This window comes from Rhinolophus ferrumequinum, chromosome 5 (genome assembly GCF_004115265.2).
Source record: "Rhinolophus ferrumequinum isolate MPI-CBG mRhiFer1 chromosome 5, mRhiFer1_v1.p, whole genome shotgun sequence".
Classification (NCBI taxonomy): domain Eukaryota; kingdom Metazoa; phylum Chordata; class Mammalia; order Chiroptera; family Rhinolophidae; genus Rhinolophus; species Rhinolophus ferrumequinum.
In genome coordinates, this window is record NC_046288.1 from 16,965,520 (window position 1) to 16,988,521 (window position 23,002).

Here is a 23,002-nt window from a genome sequence, read left to right on the forward strand (position 1 = left end):
ATTATATCTAGGGCCCAGAAATAGATCTCTTGCCAATCTTAAAGATCTGCCCTTTAATGATAAACCTACCAGTCCAGCGAGAGTGCTGTGGTACTCAGGTGGTGGTAACAGGCAGGCGGGCAAGACAGGTAAGGTACAGAGAACTAAAGGGCCCGCCTTTCATTGTTGGGTTTACGCGGAACACACGGAATGTTAAGCTACATTGGATGTTCAAATAACTGCAGCACTGTACCAAAGGAACTCTCAAAAGTCACCAGTTTCACCCTGTTTATGGCAGAGGGTTAACAGGGGGTTGAAACAATTTAAGGAAATGCTAAATAATGTATTATTTCTAAATCACTGCCTTATATAATTAACATCCTGTCTGGTACGAGCGATTATTTATAGATCATGCAGTATAGCCAAATCAGTCCAAGTAATAAATCACCCAGAATGAGGCTTGTTGATGAGAAAGTTTCCCTTTGACCGCATTTGCAAAACCTGGTCTGCCTTTCTGTATTTTTGGTCATAGTTATTTCCAGTAATGGGTGGCTCAACTGTCCTTCTTCTAGAGAGAAGCCACTATAAGTGCAACACCCTGCAAATAAAGCGCATGTCCAGTCTATCTGCCAAAGGTGAAGGCAGACCTTTCTAGCTGGCCATGTAGATAGATGGCTTCGGACTGCCTGCCAGCCAGCCATCTGGGTCACCCACCTGGCTGGAGGTCTCCAGGACCTTTTCCCAGGGTAAAATAATAATGGTGGGCTTGCCTTCAAGGACTGCTTAGTTTTGAGGCCTTGGGTCTGTGCCTTTCGAGATTTTCATGAAACGAGAGCAAAGTTACTAGAACTTCACCTTTTGGGAAGATGGAATTGTTTCCCTAACCTCAATTTTTTAAAGATGCAAACATTGGGGTGTCTAAACCACACTTGTGTTAGAGACTTAACTGCTGACACACTTATCTATTGAGTTTTGCTTCAGGGGCTTTGCTTTTTAGTGTTTTTTTTTTTTTCCCCTATTAGGTAGATTCTATTAGACCCACCCCTGTATTAAATTGTTGGAATTCTTTAACATTAAATAAAGTTAATGCTAAATAGATCTCCTTTCTGATTTATTTACTTGCTTTTGAGAATTTGTTGTAAGACCACCACAGTAACTGAAATGTAACGTGGTTTGTGCAAACATTTGTATACTTGTGTTTTTAAATTAAAATACTTTTTCTTGTTATAAAAATATTATGTTAAGGATAGAAAAACCAGAAAATATAAATAAGCAAACTAAGAATCAAGCCAGTTTTAATTGTACCTGTTAAGTTTATTTATATTTTATAGATTGTCATTGCTAATATATCCTTTGCTATACATTCTTCCAGACCATTTTTTAAAACTCGTTTTTTTTTTTTTTTTTTTACAAAAATGAGATTCTGTTGCTTCTTCTGATGCTGAGCAACAAATGCATCGTGAGCACCTTTCCATGTCATAAAATACTCTTCTACAACGTCGTTTTGTTATCACTGCATGGATAGTTCATGATTTCTTTAACCCATGGCTGATGCAATTGTGAGACATTGTGGATGGAGTGTGAGGCAGGACTCTGAAATGATGTGACTGAGTTTTAAAAGAAAGCCATCAGACAATTATTTAAAGTTTATAATTATCTTGTTTGATCGTAAGTGAATGACCTTATCTCAGTGCCTGGAAGTCAATAAGGCTATCATCTGTCAGATCTGTCATGCTGCTATGTCTTAAACATATGTCATGGGAGCTACACTGTAGTGATTTTCAGGACAGTTCTAAATTAAGGATAATTTTCAGATCTTCTTAGTGTGGTACCTAATCTCAGTAAACATAGCTGCCTGTCTTTTTACATTAATGTTTTTATAGGTAATGCGTATTGCAATATCTGACAGTGTCTGAACTCTTGTTTTTATTTTCTCTTCCTGACTTGAAATGAGTTTTTGTTCTTAGATTGCGTGGGAGTTATGAGTGTTGTTTTTGAAGTGACACTTTAATATCTCTCCTGCTCTGTGGATGCAAGAATTGCTATAGACATTTAAATTGGGAGAAAAAGGGATATCATGGCAACCTATTTTTAGAATAGAATTTGCTTCTCATCTATTCTGGAAAAATTCAGGAAATGTGACACTGAACTAAGGAGATGCGTTCCCTCGCACCCCCACCCCACCCCAAGTGTTGGTATTATTTTCCCTTCATGTCTCATAAGAAAGTTTGTCTAGTGGGGTGTGTTGCTAATTTGGGGGATCTATTTCTATGCTGCCCGTCGGAGAACAAGGTAACTTGTCGAGATCACTAGGTCCATTGTTGGTGTGGTCTGGCCTTTTTTTTCATGTTTATGGTGGAAAAGCAGGAGAAACAGGTGTAGGTATGTAACCATGTAAACTTCTGCTAAAGTTGACCCTGAACTTGGGACCTACTTTTCTAAAAACAGCTTAAGTAGTCCCTTGTATATTAGTGGAACTTCTACTCTGGAAATTGTCTTTATAGTTGAGCCACATGTGTTTTTACATCAAACTAGCCCTTTCACGTACACGTGTATGCAGGGTCACCTATAATTTAGTGGAAATTTAAATAAAACTAAGAATAGGTCCATAATTTTTCCATGGGCACTGTGTCAGTAACCCTTCTCCTCCACTTCTGAATTATGTGGCAAAATGAATTTACTACTTGTACAGAGTGGAAAGTATTTTATCACATGCCTGCACTCCTTGGCAGCCAGCAGGATTGCACTGTGATGTATGTATACACCCGCCTCCCTGTGCCTGAGCCACACGGCCATGGTTCTCCTGCAAATTGAGCACAGTGATTCTGGCTGAAGAATGCTCTCTCCAAGTAGTTTCATCATTTTGTTTGTGTTTGTTATAACTTGATCTCGGAATTGGGAGACCTTTTTGATGGCTGTTTAGAAAAGAGGTTGTCAAACTATAGCCCTTGGGCCAGATTCGGCCTGCAGCCTGTTTTTGAATGGCTCATAAGCAAAGAATAATTTTTTGGGGAGTGGTTGAAAAAATAAACTCAGAAGATTTTGTGAGACATGAAAATAAAATTCAAATTTGAGTGTCCATAGTAAAATTTTATTGGAATGCAGACATGCATATGTGTTCACATGTGTGTAGCTACATTTGTGGTACAGTGGCCTACAAAGTCTAAAATATTTACTGTCTCACCCTTTATATTAAAAGTTTGCTTACCCCTAGTTTAGAACATCATTTCCTTAGGAGAACGATTTTTTTTTTAAATGATAGACACTCTGAATGATAGCTAGATACAGGAGACTATAGTTTGAAGTTTTGTTTTGCTTGATAAACAAACTTCTATTAAAGTGTCCATATACCAGTTTCTGGCTACCTTTAAGAATGTATAAAATAAAATATATTTTCAAAATATCTATTCTTGGGATTTTTTAAAAGCATATTTCTTTTATAACTAAAAGTTAATCTGAATTCTTTTACACTCCTATTTTAACAGATTTAACTTCCTTTATTGTAACAGTATTTTGGCAGGAATATACATTTGACTTAGACCCAAACCAGGATAGTGACGAATTGCCACAAAGCATTGCTGTATTGCCATTAAGCCCCAGACCTACCATCAGAAAAACAAATTCCTCCCCAAAACAACCTAAGTGTCATTGATGGATGAATGGATAAAGAATATGTGGTCCATGTATACTATGGACTATTACTCGGCCATAAAAAAGGATGAACTCTTAACCATTTGCAACAACATGGATGGACCTAGCAGGTATTATGCTAAGTGAAATAAGTCAGACTGAGAAAGACAAATACCATATGCTTTCGCTCACATATGGAATCTGAAAATGAAAATTGAACTCACAGCTTCAGAGAACAGACTGGTGGTTGCCAGAGGTGGGGGATGAAGGGTGGGCCAAATGGGTGAAGGGGGGACAAAAGATATACACTTCCAGATCTAAAATAAATAAGCCATGGGGATATAATGTACAGCATAGTGACTATAGTTAATACTGTACTGCATATTTGAAAGTTGCTAAGAAAGTAGATCTTAAAAGTTGTCATCACAGGAAAAAAGTTTTGTAACTTTGTGTGGTGATGGATGTTCACTAGACTTACTGTGGTGATCATTTCACGATATATACGAATATCGAATCATTATGCTGTACACTGGAAAATAGTATAATGTTATATGTCAATTATACCTCAATAAAAAAAATTCATCCTTATGATTGCTCTTTGTTTAGTCTTTTTTTATTTGGAGACTTAAGTCTGTTCTTTGCTGATTATAGTGGGTGGGCCAATGTGCATTTGTTTATAGCAGGAATTGGTTGAGGTGTTTAGGGGTGAAAAGAGCTGTACTCAAAACTGCTCCCCCCCCACCCCCGCACCGCCCCGTTACTTGCATAACTGTCCTGCCCCAACCCCTACCCCCCAGCTCTTTGTTATCTGTGTTGTGTTCTTTAAAATTCATTTTGTTCTTGCCTTCTGTGTGGACCTGATGGTGGTGAAAAGGAATGCTTTTCAAGATCACATATCTGGGGGGTAAATCAGCAAATGGTTTGGACTTTTAATTGCCTGAGCAATACATTTGCAGTAGAATTATAAGCGCTGTGAAAATCTGCCTACAAGCTAATCAGTGTTGTTGGAGACCCCAGAATGACTCCGATCCATAATGCTTTGAAAGGAGAAAGGGACTATTTTTATCTTCTCAGGAAGTATGTAACTTATACACCTCTCAGGCTTATCTAAACCTCCAACTTGGGAGGAATTAGGGAATGTTTCATTTGGTATTCTCATGATTGCGGAACAGCTAAGAAACCATAGCTCAGTTTTAACCTGAAGAATTGCGGAGGGTTATGTATCTGTAAAAGCAAAATGTAGATTTAACGCCTCACACAGTGCTGTGAGGCACTTAACAAAATGCAGAGAAGCTCAGATTTTCATTTTTAGGAATCAGATTTATACGAAGCTCATTCTTTATGCATTAAACATGTTTGTAGTGCAACTCACCATATACAGCCCAAACTGTACTCATGTAACAGCCTTTTCAGAAGGAGATCTCTCATCACCAACATGAGGGACAGGGCTGGGATTAGGGTAAGCAAAGAGAGACGCTCAGGGTGTCAAATTTAAGGAGGTGCTCCCTTACGGTGCCAACCCTGTATTTGCAAGACCTTACGGGTGAGTGCCTTCTTAAATTCTGCACCCTAAGTGCTTTTCTTGTCTCACCCTAGTCTCAGCCTGGTCAGCATCCCTTGAAGGTATTTTTAAAAAATGCATTGCTGGGTCAGATCCTCAGTTTGCTAAATCTCTGGGGCTGGGGCCCAGGAATCTGCATTTTAAACTCTTACTGCTTCGAATACACACAAGGTTGAGGACTCTGAGCTTGGTTGGCCCAATAGGACAAAAAGTGCTCCATTAACCTCACGTTGTGACTGGGATCGTAGCTGAAAAATCTGCCTTATTAACCAGCACAAAGCAAATAGGCCAGCCAGATCGCACCCCTTGCCAGTCCAGGCCCTTGTATAACTGCTACCAGGTGTCACGCTGGAAGGCTTGGATCATGGAACACTTGTAACCAAAGCTAAATGTGACTGATTATGTAATTTTGAGCTGTTCCAATTTTTTTAATTAAAAAATGTTTTATAGGTTCATTATTAGCTGTATGTTCAACGTGAACAAAATTTTTCTTTTAAAGTTTTGACTTTCTTTTGAGAATGAAATAGAAACTATGCATAACCCTGTTACCCTGAGAGACCCATCATTACCATCTGGAGGTATCCTTTAAGCCCTGTTTTTGCTATCAAGTCGATTCCACTAAAATTTATGTGCCTTTAGGAAGAATGAGTGACAAAAGGAATGTTGGTGCGAGGAAATCTGTTTCACGAACTCCATTCTCATTTGAGTCCTGTGCAGTTATCTTTGCTGTGTATGTGTAGATCTTCCCATCGCCATTATTCTCAGTATTTAAAAAAAAAGTCACACGGCCAGGTTTATGTGTGGGTTTCTTGTCTTATGGCCCACTGTCGCAAAATAGTGCCAACCGTGCCCCAACACGGGAAAGTCACCACTGGGCTGTTCTTCCAGCTTCCTTCTTGTGATTCTAATCAAATTCCTTTGGAATCTGGGTGACTTGTTTCTTGAAGGGAGGTGGGGAGGATTTAATCATTCAACAGTTGTGTGTCCACCACAGGTCAGATTCTGTTAGGGGTCAGAGGTACAACCAGTGAGGTGCGGTTCCTGCCTTGAGAAAATACAGGCAGATGGAGGAGGCGGACCAGGTCTTTGTGTGAGCGCTTCGGGAAGAGGGAGGAGAGGTCAACCACCTTGGCTTGGGAGAGTTGAGGATGGCTTGGAAAAGGAGGTGACCCTTGAATTGAGTCAAGAGACCTGCCGTATGGCGCCTACAGTTGCCAGCCAATAGCACTCTCCTAAAGTTCCACTGTTTTTTTGTGTTATGTCCTACTTTCCAGTCCGATCACACAGTTGCCCATGATAATTAAATGAAACTTGCCAGATGGATGCTTTCGCAAGACGATGGCTCGTTTTCTTGCTCTATTTGTGAAAGTTGGCATTGGATCCAAACTCTCAAGGATACCCCTACCTTGAGATTGCTTTGGAGTGTCACTCTTTTGTGTGTAGTAGCCAAATGGCCAGCCCATCAGCAGGGCCAGGTTGAGTGACAGGTGGGTGTGCCATGCATGTGGGCACTCTGATCCCTGCCAAGCCATTTTGCCTGCAAGGAGGTGAGGTGCTGAGAGGTTGTTCTACAAAGATGTCATTTTGATCAGTGTTACTTACCTTCCTTTGAGGATATAAGCTTCCTAAGCTTTTGATCCGTCAGTCTTTCTTCCTCACCCCATATAGTTTTCCTATCAGTTGCAACATGGTTAATGTCAAATTCCTAATGTATCAGATTAAAACACATACACAATTTCACACTATCTTGAAGAAGCAATTTTGAGATCATGGAAGAGAATAGAGTGGCAAATACTGTAAACTTAATTGGCAGCAAACTTGATTAACCAAGGAGGGTGGGTACTCTGAATAGAAAAGAATAACTGAATCATTAACAATAATTATCACATGTATTGTTTCATTTGTGTTCATCGTTCTTAGTTTATCATTCATTTCTGTGACTCATTCTTGTGCTCCATCTCACTTAATTGTCACAACATCCCTATGAAATGGGTACTATTGTTATTCCCTGTTACATGAGGAAACTTGATGGAGGGCAGAAAACTGTGGAGTGTCTGAGCCGGTGTGCAGGTCTTTCTGCACACACGTGGCTCCCCGAGTTCTGTAGTCAGGCACGACACTCCATGCTACATCTAGGATACTGGGGGACATTACTTGTCCTTGCCATCAGATGTTCAGTTTAGCTTACTCGTTCTCAAAGGGTTCAAATCCTTCAAATCTGTTATTAATAGAACAACTGAGCATAAGTTCATCTTCCTTCCACTTTAGAGATAATCTCAAGAATTTGCTGTGCTTTCGGGTGCACTTGATTGAATATCCGTTGATTATTGTAGTTACACAGAAATGTCAAATCAGAGCTTTCCTGCTGATATGATTTTTCAGTGATTGTACTCATGTTTAGATATATGTATGACTAAAACTCTCAGGCTGGTTTTCTCTTCAAATTTGCTGTCTGTATTTTGCATTTGAAATAAAAATTTGGAGTTAAAACCCCACGTTGTATTTTACTCTAACGTTTTGGCTTTTCTGTAAAGAGAGTAGGTGAGCTATTTATTTGTACCACTGCTTCACACCCCGCTCCAAACAAAAGGGAATTCCTGAGAGCGAGGGGCTTCTCCTCTCCTGTAACTACTCCTAACTTCATCCATTCCAGTCCCTATAATAACTTGAGATCTTGATGTCAGGAATCCCTCCAACAGAATTTCCACCTTTAAAACAGTTTGTAATGTTAGTGTCTTGATTAGAAGTGGTCTTTCAGATTCCTGCTCATTGGAAGCAGAAACCCGTCTGGGTGGTCCTGCAACCTCTGCTTCTGCCATCCCTGGAACAGAGCATTCTCGGAGAGCCCCCCCCCCCCTGCCATTTGCAGGGTGGACAGTTTGCCCCGGGGTGGGGCAGCTCTGACTGTGAAAGCCTTTCCTGGCCTGACCCTCACTTTCCCCTCCCTGTACCTCCCACTCACTGGTTCAGACTCTCCCCGTGAATAACACATTCCCTTCGGGTCATCTTCAGCCCGTCTAAGGATTCTCAAAGAGTCGAGTGAATCTTGGTGAGGTGTTTCAGCAGTCTCACTGTGGCCACTTCTCTTTTCCTGCAGCAAAACCAGAAATCCTGATTCGTGAGAGGCTCATGAATGGCTTGCTCCAATGTGTGGCTGCAGGATTCCCAGAGCCCACAATAGATTGGTATTTTTGTCCAGGAATTGAGCAGAGGTGAGATGATTATTCTCGGGACCACTTACCAGGCAGAAGGGAAGGAAAGCAACTCGGTTGAATTCAAATATGTTTTCAGATTTTTTTTAAAGCTTTGTTTTGATTATTTTTTTTTTTCTAGCCAATCGGCTTTTTAGAGGGCATAATTGCTATATTTTTCTTGGTCGACATTAATTTTGTTTGCTGAAAAATGATTACTGAATGACTTCTCTATTTTGGTGGTTATCTTTTTGGATTTATCATGCAATTTCTAGCCCGCAGGTAGATAAAGCAATTTTCCAGGACAGAGTAATTAGATTTCCATTCTATACACAGGAGGCAATGTGTGTAGGAAACGGGGCTGTAGTTGTCATGAAAAAAATTACCTCAGGAGTTAATTGCCAAGTTACCAAAAAGTAATGATGGTGCAGCTACAACATATATATGGCGTCTGTAGGCTACCTGTTTTAAAATGGTTTTGATTAGGTGCCCAGCCCCTGGCATTGTGCTTCCTCTCCCTCAGAATCCACACTTAAGCTTTAAATTGTTCTTTTATATTACCTGAAGATGAAAATGGGGTCAACGTTGCTCTTTTTATCCATCAAATGGTATTTTATGCTCAAGCTTTAAAAGCCCTGTGTAACATCACAACGGACTCGTCAGGATAATAGTAGAAATTTTATTTTTCATTGAATAGACCTTTTTATCACAGCAAGTTGGAAGAGATTACATAGGATGGTTGTTTTCAGCTGAGTTTTAGTGGAATGTTTTCTTTTGGGAGTCGTAGGGAGGGAGGGAGACCCCTGGACCGTATGTCCACAGTGGAAGCAGCTCCGGTACTTACAGGCAACCATTTAACAAGTGTTTATGGAGTGCCACCTGTATGCCAGACACTGGGCTAGTGAACAAAACACACCTGAGTCCCAGCTTTGCGAGTTTATGTTTTAATGGGTGGAGATGGAGAAAAGATGACCTAAACAACCAGCGTAGACAGGTATTGAGTGCTAAGGAGGAAAACAAAGCAATAAGGCATAGAAAACTGCTAGCCATATGTGGGAGTGGGGGAGCAGGGATCATTTCAAATGGGGTCATCAGGATCCGGCTCTGCATGGTCTTTGCCACCTGGAGTGCAACCTGGTGGGGCAATCTGTCCCTCCTTCCATAGAACCTGAGTCACAGGGTCCTCCCTGCTCTGGTTTTGGGGTTGCCGGTGGGCATCTTTGTTGAGACTTTAATGCTTTCCTCTTCCATGCTTTTCCTTTTCAACCCCCCTTCATACACCCTTTCACAATTAGTTTATCAGGTCTGCTGTGTGCCAGGATACTTAAGTAATTTCTAAGTAATAAATAACTCTCCAAGATGGGTATTACCATCCCAATTTTACAGCTGTAGGAACTGAGCCTTGGACAGTTTAAGTAGCTTGTCACAAGTCAACAGAATAGGTGTATGAGTCAGGAACAAACCCGTATCTCACTCGAAAACCTCATCTCCCTCTTTCTTCTCTTCCACAATGCTCTCCCTGTTCACTATGCCATAGAAGTGCTCATTTGTCATCAGACACTCTTGGTTGTAAAATGAAATCTCCAATTATGAACCCCTAACTTAGTTTGAAAAGTTTGCTAAACCCAGGTTGTTTGAGGAGTTTTCCTGGAGTAAGTCTGGACTGTTGTTCTTTTCCCCCTAGATGTTCCGTTCCTGTTGGGCCGGTGGATAGGCAGATGCAAAACTCATCTGTGTCGCCATTTGGAAAACTAGTGGTTCAAAGTTCCATCGATTACAATTCTTTCAAGTTCAATGGCACGGTTGAGTGTAGGGCTTACAACGATGTGGGCAAGAGTTCTGCCTTTTTTAACTTTGCAATTAAAGGTAACAGCAAAGGTATATTTCTTTTTAATCCAATTTAAGGGGATGTTTAGGCTCTGCTACCACATCAATCATGATTTTAAGTCCATTCCATCATTGGCCATATCATTTCTGGTAATTGCACTGTACTGTCATCAAACTCACTAAGTTTCATTCTGTACTAGTTTGTTAATAAAATGTATGCAGTAATTTTGACCATGTACTCTATATTTTGCATGTGTATGTGCATAAATGTATGTATATGTGCATGCGCGTGTGTGTGTATATATATAAAATGAATTGTGTATTTCCAATTGTTTCTATTAAAAAGGGTAGATGGGGTGGCTGGTTAGCTCAGTTAGTTGGTTGCAGCGTGGTGCTGGCAGCACCGGGGTTGCCGGTTCGATCCCTGCGTGGGACACTGTGAGCTGCGCTCTTAAAATAGATAGATAAATAAATAAGTAAGTAAGTAGAGAAGGAAAATTCGGGGGTGGGGGGAACTCTATTACTTTATATCCAAACAAACAGAATTAGGACAATTTAAAAATTTAAATTGCATTTAAAATCAGTTATTTTAACACACAGCCAGACTTTATATCAGAAAGTTAACACTGCTTTTTATGAAGTCATGTTAGTGAGCTATTTCTTTAACATCTTTAAAATTTGATTCATGAGTGACTAGTTCTCCTAAGTTAAATGATCCTGTGGACACATTGATGAATTGGTATAAAGTCAGAAGACAAAGAAACTGGGCACCTACATTCTTAAGGCTCAGTTTTTGTTTTCCTGAGTTGGCAAAGATGAGTGCTAAAAAGTGGTATATTTTCAGTTTTTGAGTAATGAGGGGAAGACTTTTACATTGTTCATCATAGATTTTTTTTTTTTTTTTCAGACAGGGTAATAAAAAGAGCACTTTAAAAATGTTTTTCTCAGTTGTGGAAGAAATTCATGCTCAATGTAGAAAATTTGGAAAATACAGGAAAGCATAAAGACAAAAATAGAAACCATCCATAAAGGAAACTTCTTAAAGTTGTCCCAAGTCAGGAATTTGGTTGAAGTACAAAGTTCATTCCGACGTTGCTTTTCATTGACAAACAGCATAAAATGATTCTTGTGCTATAGAAATCTCAACTTCTCTCCCATAGGAGTCTGGTTTAAAGTTATTTTAAAAGATTCCTTTGAATAATACGAGTAAGATAATAACCAAGGCAAGGAGCTGAGATGGACATGGCTTTGAATCCTGCTGTGGGCTGTAAGATGGGCGGCGGGCGAGTTTGGGGTTAGGTGATTGTGGTGAGGAGCTGACCCTGCTGACAGGTTGTGATTCCACGTTCCTCTTTCATTTTAGAACAAATCCATGCCCACACCCTGTTCACGCCTTTGCTGATTGGTTTTGTGATTGCAGCCGGTATGATGTGCATCATCGTGATGATTCTCACTTACAAATATTTACAGGTAACCATGTATTTGCTCTCTACCCTGAGTCCTTGCTCTAATGGTTGAAATATAGATCATTAAAAGATGATAAATCTTTCCCTTTCTACCTCCACCAGAAACCCATGTATGAAGTACAATGGAAGGTCGTTGAAGAGATAAATGGAAACAATTATGTTTACATAGACCCAACGCAACTTCCTTATGATCACAAATGGGAGTTTCCCAGAAACAGGCTGAGTTTTGGTCAGTATGAAACAGGGGCTTTCCGAAGAACCTTTTGGTGTACACATAGCAATGATTTTAGAGAACTCTAATGGTTTCCTTTGTTTTATTCCACCTGTAGCAATAAGTGTGTTCTGTGAAGTGTTGCCCCCTTTGATAGAATCTGCATAAAGCACATGATAGGGAAATGTACCTAGACAGATTTGTCCTTAATTCCTTTGTTGATTTTGAAATTACACAAATGGTCCTTTGGTCCCATCACGACCATTTTGTTGTCTTCCTTTCTAAAGGGAAAACTTTGGGTGCTGGCGCCTTTGGGAAAGTTGTTGAGGCCACTGCTTACGGCCTAATTAAGTCGGATGCAGCCATGACTGTTGCCGTGAAGATGCTCAAACGTAAGTTTCTGCAACTACTGCATGTGCTCAACATCGGTTTGCCAGGTTTGTTTGTTTGTTTTGACTAAAATAAGATGTTTTTAATTTTAGCAAGTGCTCATTTAACGGAACGAGAAGCCCTAATGTCTGAACTCAAAGTCTTGAGTTACCTTGGTAATCATATGAATATTGTGAACCTTCTCGGAGCATGCACCATTGGAGGTAATGCCACGACCAGCTTGCCTTTTATTATGTCAGATTATCAAGAGGGGAGATTTTGATATGATTTTGACAATGCTTGATTACAGACTGCTTGCAAGATTTTTACCCAGGTTATCGTTACCTCTTGCTAGAGTCCCCCCGACCCCCACCTCAAACTATTGTTCTTATGAGTGTATATTTTAGTTTTATCATCATGGGATGGGACAGCCTAGGACATACCTTGGTGATTGTCCTACATGTCACAACAACAACATTGACTTCTGGAATACCTCGAGAATGTCTCATCTCGTCTAGAAAACTTTTTATTTTATCTTGCAAGCTTTATATTTTGCTGGATCATATTTAGTCACTAAAGGGTTAATAATCACTTGTATACCACCATTAAAAATAGGTCTTTAAGCCCACCAGCTCTCAAATATACACCAAATGAGGCAAACACTTCATGTTTGTTAAAAATAAATCTCCAATTTTGAAGTAGCAGTCGAGCCTCCCCGTCAACGATTTCTGTGCTGTTTCCACAAAGCATTTTGGTCTGAAGGAACAAAGCTGTGTGAAAGGAGCTGTTAACTTGAGATCTGGAGAGCTCCACAGTCAAGTTGACAACTTTATATAATTTCTTAAAAACAGTCCCCATAAATGTCGCTTCACCACATCATGAATTGTTCATGAGTAATTTCTGCCCAAGTTAATTGGTTGCCTGTTAACTTCGGAGCTGCAGATGTAGCCATCTACAACACCACGACCATTTTTGAGTAGTAGTGCTCCGAACGCAGGTGACATCTTTTCATAAACACAGGTGATGTTCCATCGTTTCGGGTTTTCACTCACTCTCTAGGCTTGTCTCAGCTGGGGGTTCCGTGTGGTGGGTTTTCCTATTATCCCGTAGGGTGTGCCATCATTTCCACAATAACGTTACCTAGAGCGATGTATGTAAGCAGAAGTGAATCAAATTATTCATGTAGGAAGTTTGATAACAGTATAACCAGCAGTCACACCTGGCCCCTAATCACTCAAAAATTCAGGTAAAAAGGGGCTTGCTTGCTTAATTGTATCCATGTAATGCTGCTTTTTGATAAGCAATGCTAACAGATAGGCTTGTATTGGTACTCAGTAGGCTTATCCTTTGAAACTGAATGTTAACAGCTGGAATCACCCTTGGGTATTTTTATGGGAGACAGGAATTGTCTATAAATCTCACCTTTTTCTCACCTTTTCCTATATGCTTGTAGGGCCCACCCTGGTCATTACAGAATATTGCTGCTATGGTGATCTTTTGAATTTTTTGCGGAGAAAACGTGATTCATTCATTTGCTCAAAGCAGGAAGATCATGCAGAAGCGGCCCTTTATAAGAACCTTCTTCATTCAAAGGAGACTTCGTGGTAAGACTGATTTACATAAATAGTCAGCTGTTGACAGGCAGTTCCGGGGTCCTAAGGATTTGCAATCAAGGCTGAGTCTTTCAAAAAAATGAACTGAGATATTTTGAGGTGCAAAATCAGAATTATTAAATCATTTAAATGTGATTAACAGTTTAGAAAGTTCAAACAGTATTTTTTAAAAACTCAGGTAGTGTTAAACTTAGATTTTTGGCTGAATTTTTAAATGCACCTTTGATTTTTTTTTTTTTTTCCCCTAAGCTTTTGTTCTGTTCAACTGAATGAAATCTATACCTGTGCTGTCATGGTTCTGCTCTTGCGTGTCATTCCATTTATACTGTGAAGCTTGGTACTATATGCATCTTTACAGTGAGACACTGTTTAGAGGGAAAATGCAAAAGCCTGTCAAGTGGTCACAGTAAATTCCTTTAAAACCTTTAAGAGAATGATAGAAAGCCTTAACACAACTCTTCTTGTAGGTTTCTCACCATCTACCTCTGAATTATTTCTATACACCTTACCATTTAAAAAAACTCATGATGCTATAAAAAGGCACAATTACTGTAGCACATTTAAGGAAATTCTGCACCTTATTTTCATCTCCTTCATCATTGATATCATTCAGGATTTAAAGGATGTGTAAAGAGTTTCAAGTTCCTTTGAGGAGAATTAGTAGAGTTTGCAACCAGAGTAGAATTTCTCTCTGCCATGGCCTTGCTTGTTGTTTCCAAATGCTGTTAAGATCTCCCACTAAAGAAGAGTTCCTAGATTCTCCCAGCCCAACAGAAATCATGTTCCTCATGCTCCGTCCCTTATACTTTATATTTCTGCAGGTGTGTGGTGAGGTTTTCCTCTTCTTTTTATTCACTACATCCCCTACATTTTGAGATGGCAGGACTTCTAATCTCTTAACTCCCGGCCTTCAAGCAGACCTCAGTAAATATTGCTGATGGGCAGTTATCTCTTAAAGCCCTTGTCTGTACCTCTGGCTAAAGTTTTAATCCCCAGGGGAAGCTTTTACAATTTTTCTTAATCCTATAAACTTGAGTAGTGTCAAGCGGTGGTAAAACACAGTACCAACCGTCGTTTGTTAGTTTCTCCAGAGCGTATGCTCTTTATATGAATAAATGAGCCACTTTGCTTTTGGCCCCACATATATTTTTTAACTTTCTGAAATAATGGCCTAAGTTGTTCAGTCCTGTGTGGTGTTCTTTGTGCTTTGGGATCCCATATGGGATTGGAACCATCCGCACACGCTGAAGGAGATTGTTGTCATGGTGTTTCTATGCTAATCAGAAGCAGGAAGTACTAGAAATCTTGAAGACTCTCCAGCCAAATGTTGCAGATTCAAGAGGTCCAGATGGTTCAGAAAATCATCCAAATTATTGGTGTTTATCTGAACCAAACTTGTTTTTTTTTTTAAACCTTCTTCCATCAGTCGCTATATGTTAACGATCCCTGTCTTCTCCCCCCTGACACATTTTAGAAGCTCTCCTTCTTTGTCCCTTTCATCTTGTCTCTTGGGGATAATTTAGAGAGTTTGAAGTAGTGTGAGATAATACCTTTTGGCTGTTTCCCATTAAACCTCTGGTGTCAAGAAATGGGAAATTTTTAACCTGAGTTCTGTCTATGGGGACACAAAAAAGGCCATCTAATTCCTAGGGATTGGACCCTGATATTAAATGTTAGAAACTCAGCTCTTACTGCATAAGACTTTCTTCATTCACACTTGGCAATACTTTCTTCGAATAAAATCAGCCTATTATGTAAAAAAGGGACGGGAAGATAGAGCCTACCCCATGGGTACTCACCCCAATTCCCATTTTAGTCAATCGTGATTTGATCGATGTTTCCTCTGTCCCAACAGTGACAGTACTAATGAGTACATGGACATGAAACCCGGAGTTTCTTATGTTGTACCAACTAAGGCAGACAAAAGGAGATCTGCCAGAATAGGTGGGTACCTCTCAAGTAATGAAACCAACTGTATTTACAGAGGATTTCTCATACCACTATGGAGTATGACACCATTCCTGGTAGTGACGGGTTGTCTTTTACAAAAGAGTCCAATGGCAATGCCAGTAGTGGTTAATGGCAGTTAAGAGTTGCAAGAGGGTACTTGGGGTTACAGCATGTGAAATTGTAGCTGAGCTTCTTCCTGCATCTCTGAAAACATATGCATATCAAATATGTATTTTGCCTGTCAAACTATATCAATTACATATTTTGCATATCAAAAAAGAGGAGATTTTTGTATTAATCCGCCATCATTCTCCCTTAAAGATTTTGTAATCTAGCCCAGGATTGAGAATATTAACTTTGTGATTCAACACCTGCCTGTTGCCGACCTTCGTTTGGGGATGTCCTTTGCCTGCAAATTGCATCAGTTCATTCATTACTAGCCTTTGGGGTTATTGTTGTCACGGTCGTTTATTTTCCTCATCTTTAAGGGTTTAATTGTGAAGAAAATCTTTCTCCTCCTAATAGGCTCATACATAGAAAGGGATGTGACTCCTGCCATCATGGAAGATGACGAGTTGGCCCTAGACCTGGAAGATTTGTTGAGCTTTTCTTACCAGGTGGCAAAGGGCATGGCCTTCCTCGCCTCAAAGAATGTAAGTGGGAGTGAGTCTCAGAAGAGTCTTTTTTCCCCCTTCTGAATGGAGCAATGTAGAACCATAGATAGAATGCAGAATGTCATTTTGAAGTGTGGTAACCAAAAGCAGAGGAAATATAGTTTCTTCATGTTTCAGTTCCAACTGCTGTCTCTTTGGAATGCCTATTCTCATTTATAAGCTTTAAAGTGCACGTCTCTCTATGAATTTTTTCTTTGAATTTGTTTTATATGGAATGAATTCATTTAAACCTTTGGCTTTCAGGATATATAGGAACTGCTCTTAGAAAACAGATCATTTATCAGCCAAAGGAGAGGGTGGCTCATATAGTTTCAATGCTTGGTGAAACATATATTTGGGTTTTATTGAAGTTAGACTACTAATAATTGCATGTATGGTTTATGAAGTGTTGGGGGAAAAAAGGATCAGAGAGAATAATAAACATTTGGGAAAAGGGTAGGGATGGGAAGAGAATGATGGAGACAAAACAAGGAGCATGGTCTCTGGAAGAGTGAGAGGAATTCCCTAGGAAATGGGACAAACAGAATAGGGATAAGGTCACAGATCCAACCCGTAAGTGTCATTGGTGACATTTCCAAACAATTACCACACTAAGAGAGGATACAGAATGGCTGAAATAAAGGGGCCTCTTCCCTTTGTTCTTGGAGATGTCAAATTGAAGTTGCAAAGACGTTTTAGAAACTCTATAAAAGGACATTCACAGAGAAGCATGCAAAATGAGTTTTTGCTGTAAAAAAAAAAATATGATACGACTATTTATAATGTATTTTCCTATGAATGAAAGCAGTCCTAAGAAGTGAAAAAAAGCGTTTATTCGAGTTGGTTTTGAAAGTGATTATAGTAATTATGGTCCTAACGATGTGAAACACAAATTTTGAGCATCATTCAAGGCATAATTTAGATATTTATTTTTGGTGCACCGAGTAGTTTACATGCAAAGCAAAAGGATTGGGTTTGTGTAACATAAGCAGCACTCTAGTATTAAACATAGTTTACCCCCTTTAAAAGTTTAAAATAAATTTAAATGGCCTTATTTTCTCCCCCTCTCTCGTTATAGTGTATTCACAGAGACTTGGCAGCCAGAAATATCCTCCTTACTCATGGTCGAATCACAAAGATTTGTGATTTTGGTCTAGCCAGAGACATCAAGAATGATTCTAATTATGTGGTCAAAGGAAACGTGAGTACCCACTCTCTGCTTGACGGTCCAGTGCAGGATTTTATTTTCAAGTTTTTATAAGAATTGTTTTTTTGTTAATGACTTTCATCATACAAACCCTACCTTTGCGATATGCATTTCAGCAGTCAAATTAAGTGTACTTCAGCAAAATTTGTGTGGTATGCTGACCATTACTACAGCTAACATTCCGATAATAGAATTCCTAATTCTAATTGTGTAATTATGGGGCATGTGAAAGGAACAGAAATAGCCTTGATTTTCATTATAGCTTGAGAATAGCAATGAACTCGATTTTGCTCCAGTGAAACAAATGTGGACCTGAAGGTCACAGCAGGAGACTTTTATTTCGAGATTGATATGCCACGTGGAAAAGATTAAAATCTAAGATAGTGTTCAGAATTAGGTGTGTAGAACATTGGGTCTTATAATCAATAGAGAGCTTATTAAATAGGTTCATAAGTAATAGTTGGTCTACAGAACTGTGATTTTATTTCAAAGTGCTTTATTTCATTGCCAATTTTCACTGTGTCGTCAGAACAAACCCTTGACATTAGAATACAGTGTCTTCGCATTTTAAGAGTTGGAGGAACTAAGGCTCAGTGTATCTCAGATGACATAGGTCAGTAGAGGCTGAAACCAGAGTCCATGATTTCCAGAGCAGTGTCCCATTAATATGGGAAGCCATGTAATCCTGTGTATATGTATTTTTCTCCAGCTACTTCTCCCAGACCCATTTCTACAGTCCAGATTTACTCCTGGAGGCATCTGTGTCCCCTAAGATGTAACAGTTTCTTCTTCATCATTATGGCATCTCTCGTTAGGCTGTGGTTGACTTGGGTTTGTAGAAATGTTGCAGGGTTTACCTCCCGACGAAAGCATGCAATTCTAATAAATCTCCTCTGAGGCTAGATTTCATCATTAGGAGTATTCATAAAACCACATTCTGTCCGTCCTGGTGCACGATTGGTCAGAAGAATGTAAGGTGGCTCTTTGTCCGTGCCTCTGAATAGTGACAAAAGGAAGACGCTAGTGGCTTCTGGACCCAGTCTCACCGAGTTCAAATCTAGCTCCGTCATTTAGTGGCTATGTAATATTTAGCAAGTATTACCCAACACCTCTCAACCTTGATGTTTCTCCTCTTGGGAATAACACTGTCAGCTGCCTTACAAAGTTGTTATGAGGATTAAATCAATTATAGAAAATGCTTAGAACAGTGCCAGGCACATTATGGCTAATGCTTATGTGGCACTTAGTATTCTGACAATTCCTTATAGATGTCTTATTTGAAATATAACTAATCATGACAGTGGTTATGCTGCAGTTCCTTAATAGCTTGTTGTTGGTTAGTGACCTTAGCTGGAATTAGCAAGGATGGGTCAGTTTCCACCAGGCTTCCAGAGTGTGAACTCCATGTCATTTTGACCAGGCTACTGAGTCAGGAGAATTTATAGGACAAGTTAAAAGCAAGGAAAATGAACACAGCATGTTACCACCCCCAAATTTACATCATAGTCATTGGAGATCTTGTTGTGTCAGTTTCTCCCCTGAAAGTTCTTCCATTTTACAGGGGTTCTTAGTCATTTTTTATGCCATGGTCCCTTTTATAGTCTGGCAAAGCATAGGAATCTCTTGTCAGAACACTGTTTTAAATGCACAAAATAAAATAAGTAGGGTAACCAAGAAAAGCGGTTAAATTGAAATGCAGATTTCAAAATATTAAAAAATAAATTAGTGATATGTCAATACATGTGCGTTGTTACACAGAATAACATGCTCTAGCTGTGGGTCTAAAAACTACTAAAATTTCAAAGTGGTGATGAATGTAAACACTAATATGAGGAGGACATCAGTGATTACTATTGGGGCAGTCACAGGTACTGCTCAGACTATTCTGCTTTACTGCCTTCATTCATAATGTAAGGAAATACTAAACTTCACTTAGAAGTTAGTGAAAACAAGAATAGTAATTTTTTCCCTTCCAAAGTTCATAGGCACCTGAATTCACAACACCTGTAGATCTCAGGTTAAGCGCCCCTATAGGAGCTTTAGCACAAATCTCGGGAGCAGCGGGTATGACGGAAGCCTTTTTCCCTCCCCATGGACTAAAATAACTTTAAGACGATAAAAAATTGTCTTCCCAGTTTTCAATACTAAATGGATTAAGAGAAGGATTGATTTAGTTTTCTATGGTATATTAAGATCCGGGAATCCAGACCATTTCTAGGAGGAAAAGTCACGGAAAGTTTGGCTTGATTTTAGAAGAAACAGTTCAGGATGTGAAGTTCAGCTGTAGAATGTAAGCCCTGAATCTGCCACTTATCTCCTTGGAATGGTCATAATCGTAAGGCACTGCCATTCACTGAGTGCTTATTTTCAGATATTAGTGAGTCAGAGAGTACTGGGGTAAGCACTTTTACCCACATTACCTCATTTAAGCCACAAAAGAAGACGTGAAATTTGAAGTATTATTTTTGTTTTACAGAAGAAGATACAGAGACTTAATTACAGATATTTAAGTGACTTTCCCAATGTATTAATAAGGGATAGTTTGGGCTGCATATGACAGAAAACCCAAAATAAAAGAAATAGTAGTACAGGAGTAGTAGGCCAAGGTTGGTATAGAGCAGGGGTGTCCAAACTTTGTTCAACGTTTTTCACCAAGGGCCATATGCGGTAAAGTACATAAACAGCCGGGCCACTCACTCGGGGTGAAGTACGTATTGCCTCACCTGGTTTATTTAAGTAAACTAAATATATTTTTGGAATTTGCTGCGGGCCAATTAACAATGGATTGCGGACCGCAGTTGGCCCGCTGGCCGCAGTTTTGACACCCCTGGTATAGAGGCTTTGTGAGTACTTATTGTGAGTACACATTTTTCCACCTTTCCATTTTTCACCATCCCTGGGTGTAGCCTTCATCTTCATGGTCCAGGATGGGAACTAGGTAGCCAGACACCACATCCAGAAGGCAGGATGGAGGAAAGGACAAGAAGGAAAAGGGCAAAGGGCACATGCCAGCTATATTTTAAGGTTTTGCTAAAGCTGTCATACAACACGTGTAACTTAGTGTCCAAAACTCAGTCACATGATTAAACCTACTTGCAAAGGAGCTGGGAAATGTAGTCTTTATTGTAGGGAGCCACGTTTCTCTTAGGGGAAAACATACTTACTGGTAACTAACAAGGCCAGTGGTAGAGTCAGGATTAGAACCCATGTCTGTCTGTCTCTGATGTCTATGCTTTTAACCACCATGTTGTATTGATCCAATGTTGTTATCTTGAAAATGGGGACAGTATACTTGTGAGCCACCCATTTCAGAGGTAGCTGGGGTCATCTGAGGTCACAGTGCATACCGTGGTACCTCGGTTTTCAAACGTCTCCGTTGACAAACATTACGTTTACAAATGCCGTATATTTTTTATGGATCTGTGGTATCATTCGATAGTAAAATTCATACTAAATTTGCAGTTTAAGAGGTTGATTTTAAAGGTCTGGAACAGATTAATCCACTTTGCTTTATTTTCTATGGGGAAGCCGTGCCTCAGTTTTCGAATATTTCAGAACTCAAACGGTCTTCTGGAACGGATTATGTTCGAAAACCGAGATATCACTGTAAAAGGCTTTGTGAGATGGCAGTCAAGTCCTCACCCCCGCCTCTCAGCAGGAGTAACGTCTCTAGGAATATTTCCTATTCAGTTGTGTGGATCTTCTTAATTAACATCACTGAATCTGTTGTGCTTCCATTACAGGCTCGGCTACCTGTGAAGTGGATGGCACCTGAAAGCATTTTCAACTGTGTGTACACATTTGAAAGTGACGTCTGGTCCTATGGGATTTTTCTATGGGAGCTATTCTCTTTAGGTAAAATGACCTTTGCTAAAGACACCTGAATAGACTCAGGGCATCTTCTTAAGGTTTTATCAGTGCCCTGCTTACGATTAAAACTGATTTGCACACTGTTTGTGCCTCAGGAAGCAGCCCCTACCCTGGAATGCCGGTCGATTCTAAGTTCTACAAGATGATCAAGGAAGGTTTCCGAATGCTGAGCCCTGAGCATGCACCTGCTGACATGTAAGGGCTAAGACATTTTTCCTTCAGATGATGGTTCCCTTTTTATTTTTATTTTTAAAGACAGAAACCCAGATGTTGAGGGTTTTCAACTAGCACAGTTTGAAATGTCACTTGGTTTCTTTTTAGGACATCCTGGTCAAATGTCATTTTTGTAGTTTATTTTTATAATCGCCACCAAATACCCGTCTAATTTCAGCAGCAGTTCAGAGTATTTAATGCACATGCCATTCAGTATGTCCAGTTGCCCACCCCTGGAATTATTTTTGAAATTATTGTGTGGCACACATCTGAAGACAGGTGAAGGCCATTGAGGAGTAATGGAACACGGCCCTTGTTTTGCAGGTATGATATAATGATGACTTGCTGGGATGCTGATCCCCTAAAAAGGCCGACATTCAAGCAGATCGTGCAACTTATTGAGAAGCAGATTTCAGACAGCACCAATCATGTGAGTACAGTCTGCCAGCATAGGGTCCCTTCTCTTGATTCCAGGTGTGTCTTCTCCTCAGGTCTGGGTGTGAGGACTGACCTCCCCGCCTTTTCTCTCCTTGGTTTAGGCTGCAAATTGGGCTTTAGGTGGGAAAGGAAAGTTCTTTTGTTCAACCTCCCTGTTTTGAGCCAGAGAAGGATGTGAGGCGACAAGGGGAAAGAGTGGAGGACTTCACACTCAGAAGTGTGGACGTAGAAGTTTCCATAAGGATTTGCCACGTTTCCTCCCCCACCCCAGATGCTGGTCATGAGGTCGGCAGGGCTCTCTCTCACATGTCAGGGCCATTCAGCCTTTGGAGGGTTGGGATGATGTGAACTAGAATAAAAGCATAGAAAAGACAGCTTGTTACTACAGTGAAATAAGCCTTCTGCTCAAACAAGCATAGCCGGAAAATGGCAGATAGCTGTCATGCCCACAAGCCATAGAGAATGAAGAACTGTTTGAAGTTGAGAGATGCCCTCCCAGTGATTTGGGGTGGGGGGAATTCAAAACCCGAATCTGTTATTTCTTCTGCTTTTAAGGAAGATCATGATCCTTACTTTCACTTAGATTTTTTAAGCTGCTTTTTTCCTGGATTGTGTGCTTGGAGCTATCTCTTCTTAGTGTATACCACTGATACTTTTGGGTTAAAGCTTGCTCTCCTGGGTGTCAAAGCGTGTTTCAAATTAAACAGCATTTTCCACCCAAGTGTCGATTCTCGATGGAAGAACTGTGGAAGGGCCACCGATGTCTCAGCAGATTACATTGGTTGTTGGGTTGTTGTTGGCTACTGAGATTTGTAACCCTTTTT

At 40.0% G+C, this 23,002-nt stretch overlaps 1 protein-coding gene across 6 annotated transcripts in view; it reads left to right on the top strand.

The window, feature by feature from the left end:
• Positions 1 to 23,002, top strand: part of KIT (KIT proto-oncogene, receptor tyrosine kinase) — an 80,345-nt gene that overhangs the window by 54,816 nt on the left and 2,527 nt on the right. For 3 of the 6 annotated variants that reach the window (XM_033106418.1, XM_033106419.1, XM_033106422.1), the window contains exons 8-20: positions 8,268 to 8,382; positions 10,046 to 10,239; positions 11,552 to 11,658; positions 11,757 to 11,883; positions 12,153 to 12,257; positions 12,348 to 12,458; positions 13,688 to 13,838; positions 15,703 to 15,791; positions 16,323 to 16,450; positions 17,529 to 17,651; positions 21,401 to 21,512; positions 21,623 to 21,722; positions 22,065 to 22,170. In XM_033106418.1, coding sequence (XP_032962309.1) covers positions 8,268 to 8,382; positions 10,046 to 10,239; positions 11,552 to 11,658; positions 11,757 to 11,883; positions 12,153 to 12,257; positions 12,348 to 12,458; positions 13,688 to 13,838; positions 15,703 to 15,791; positions 16,323 to 16,450; positions 17,529 to 17,651; positions 21,401 to 21,512; positions 21,623 to 21,722; positions 22,065 to 22,170 — 1,568 coding nt within the window. The remainder of the gene's footprint in view (positions 1 to 8,267; positions 8,383 to 10,045; positions 10,240 to 11,551; positions 11,659 to 11,756; positions 11,884 to 12,152; positions 12,258 to 12,347; positions 12,459 to 13,687; positions 13,839 to 15,702; positions 15,792 to 16,322; positions 16,451 to 17,528; positions 17,652 to 21,400; positions 21,513 to 21,622; positions 21,723 to 22,064; positions 22,171 to 23,002) is intronic. The other 3 variants (XM_033106420.1, XM_033106421.1, XM_033106423.1) reach the window with 2 other exon arrangements.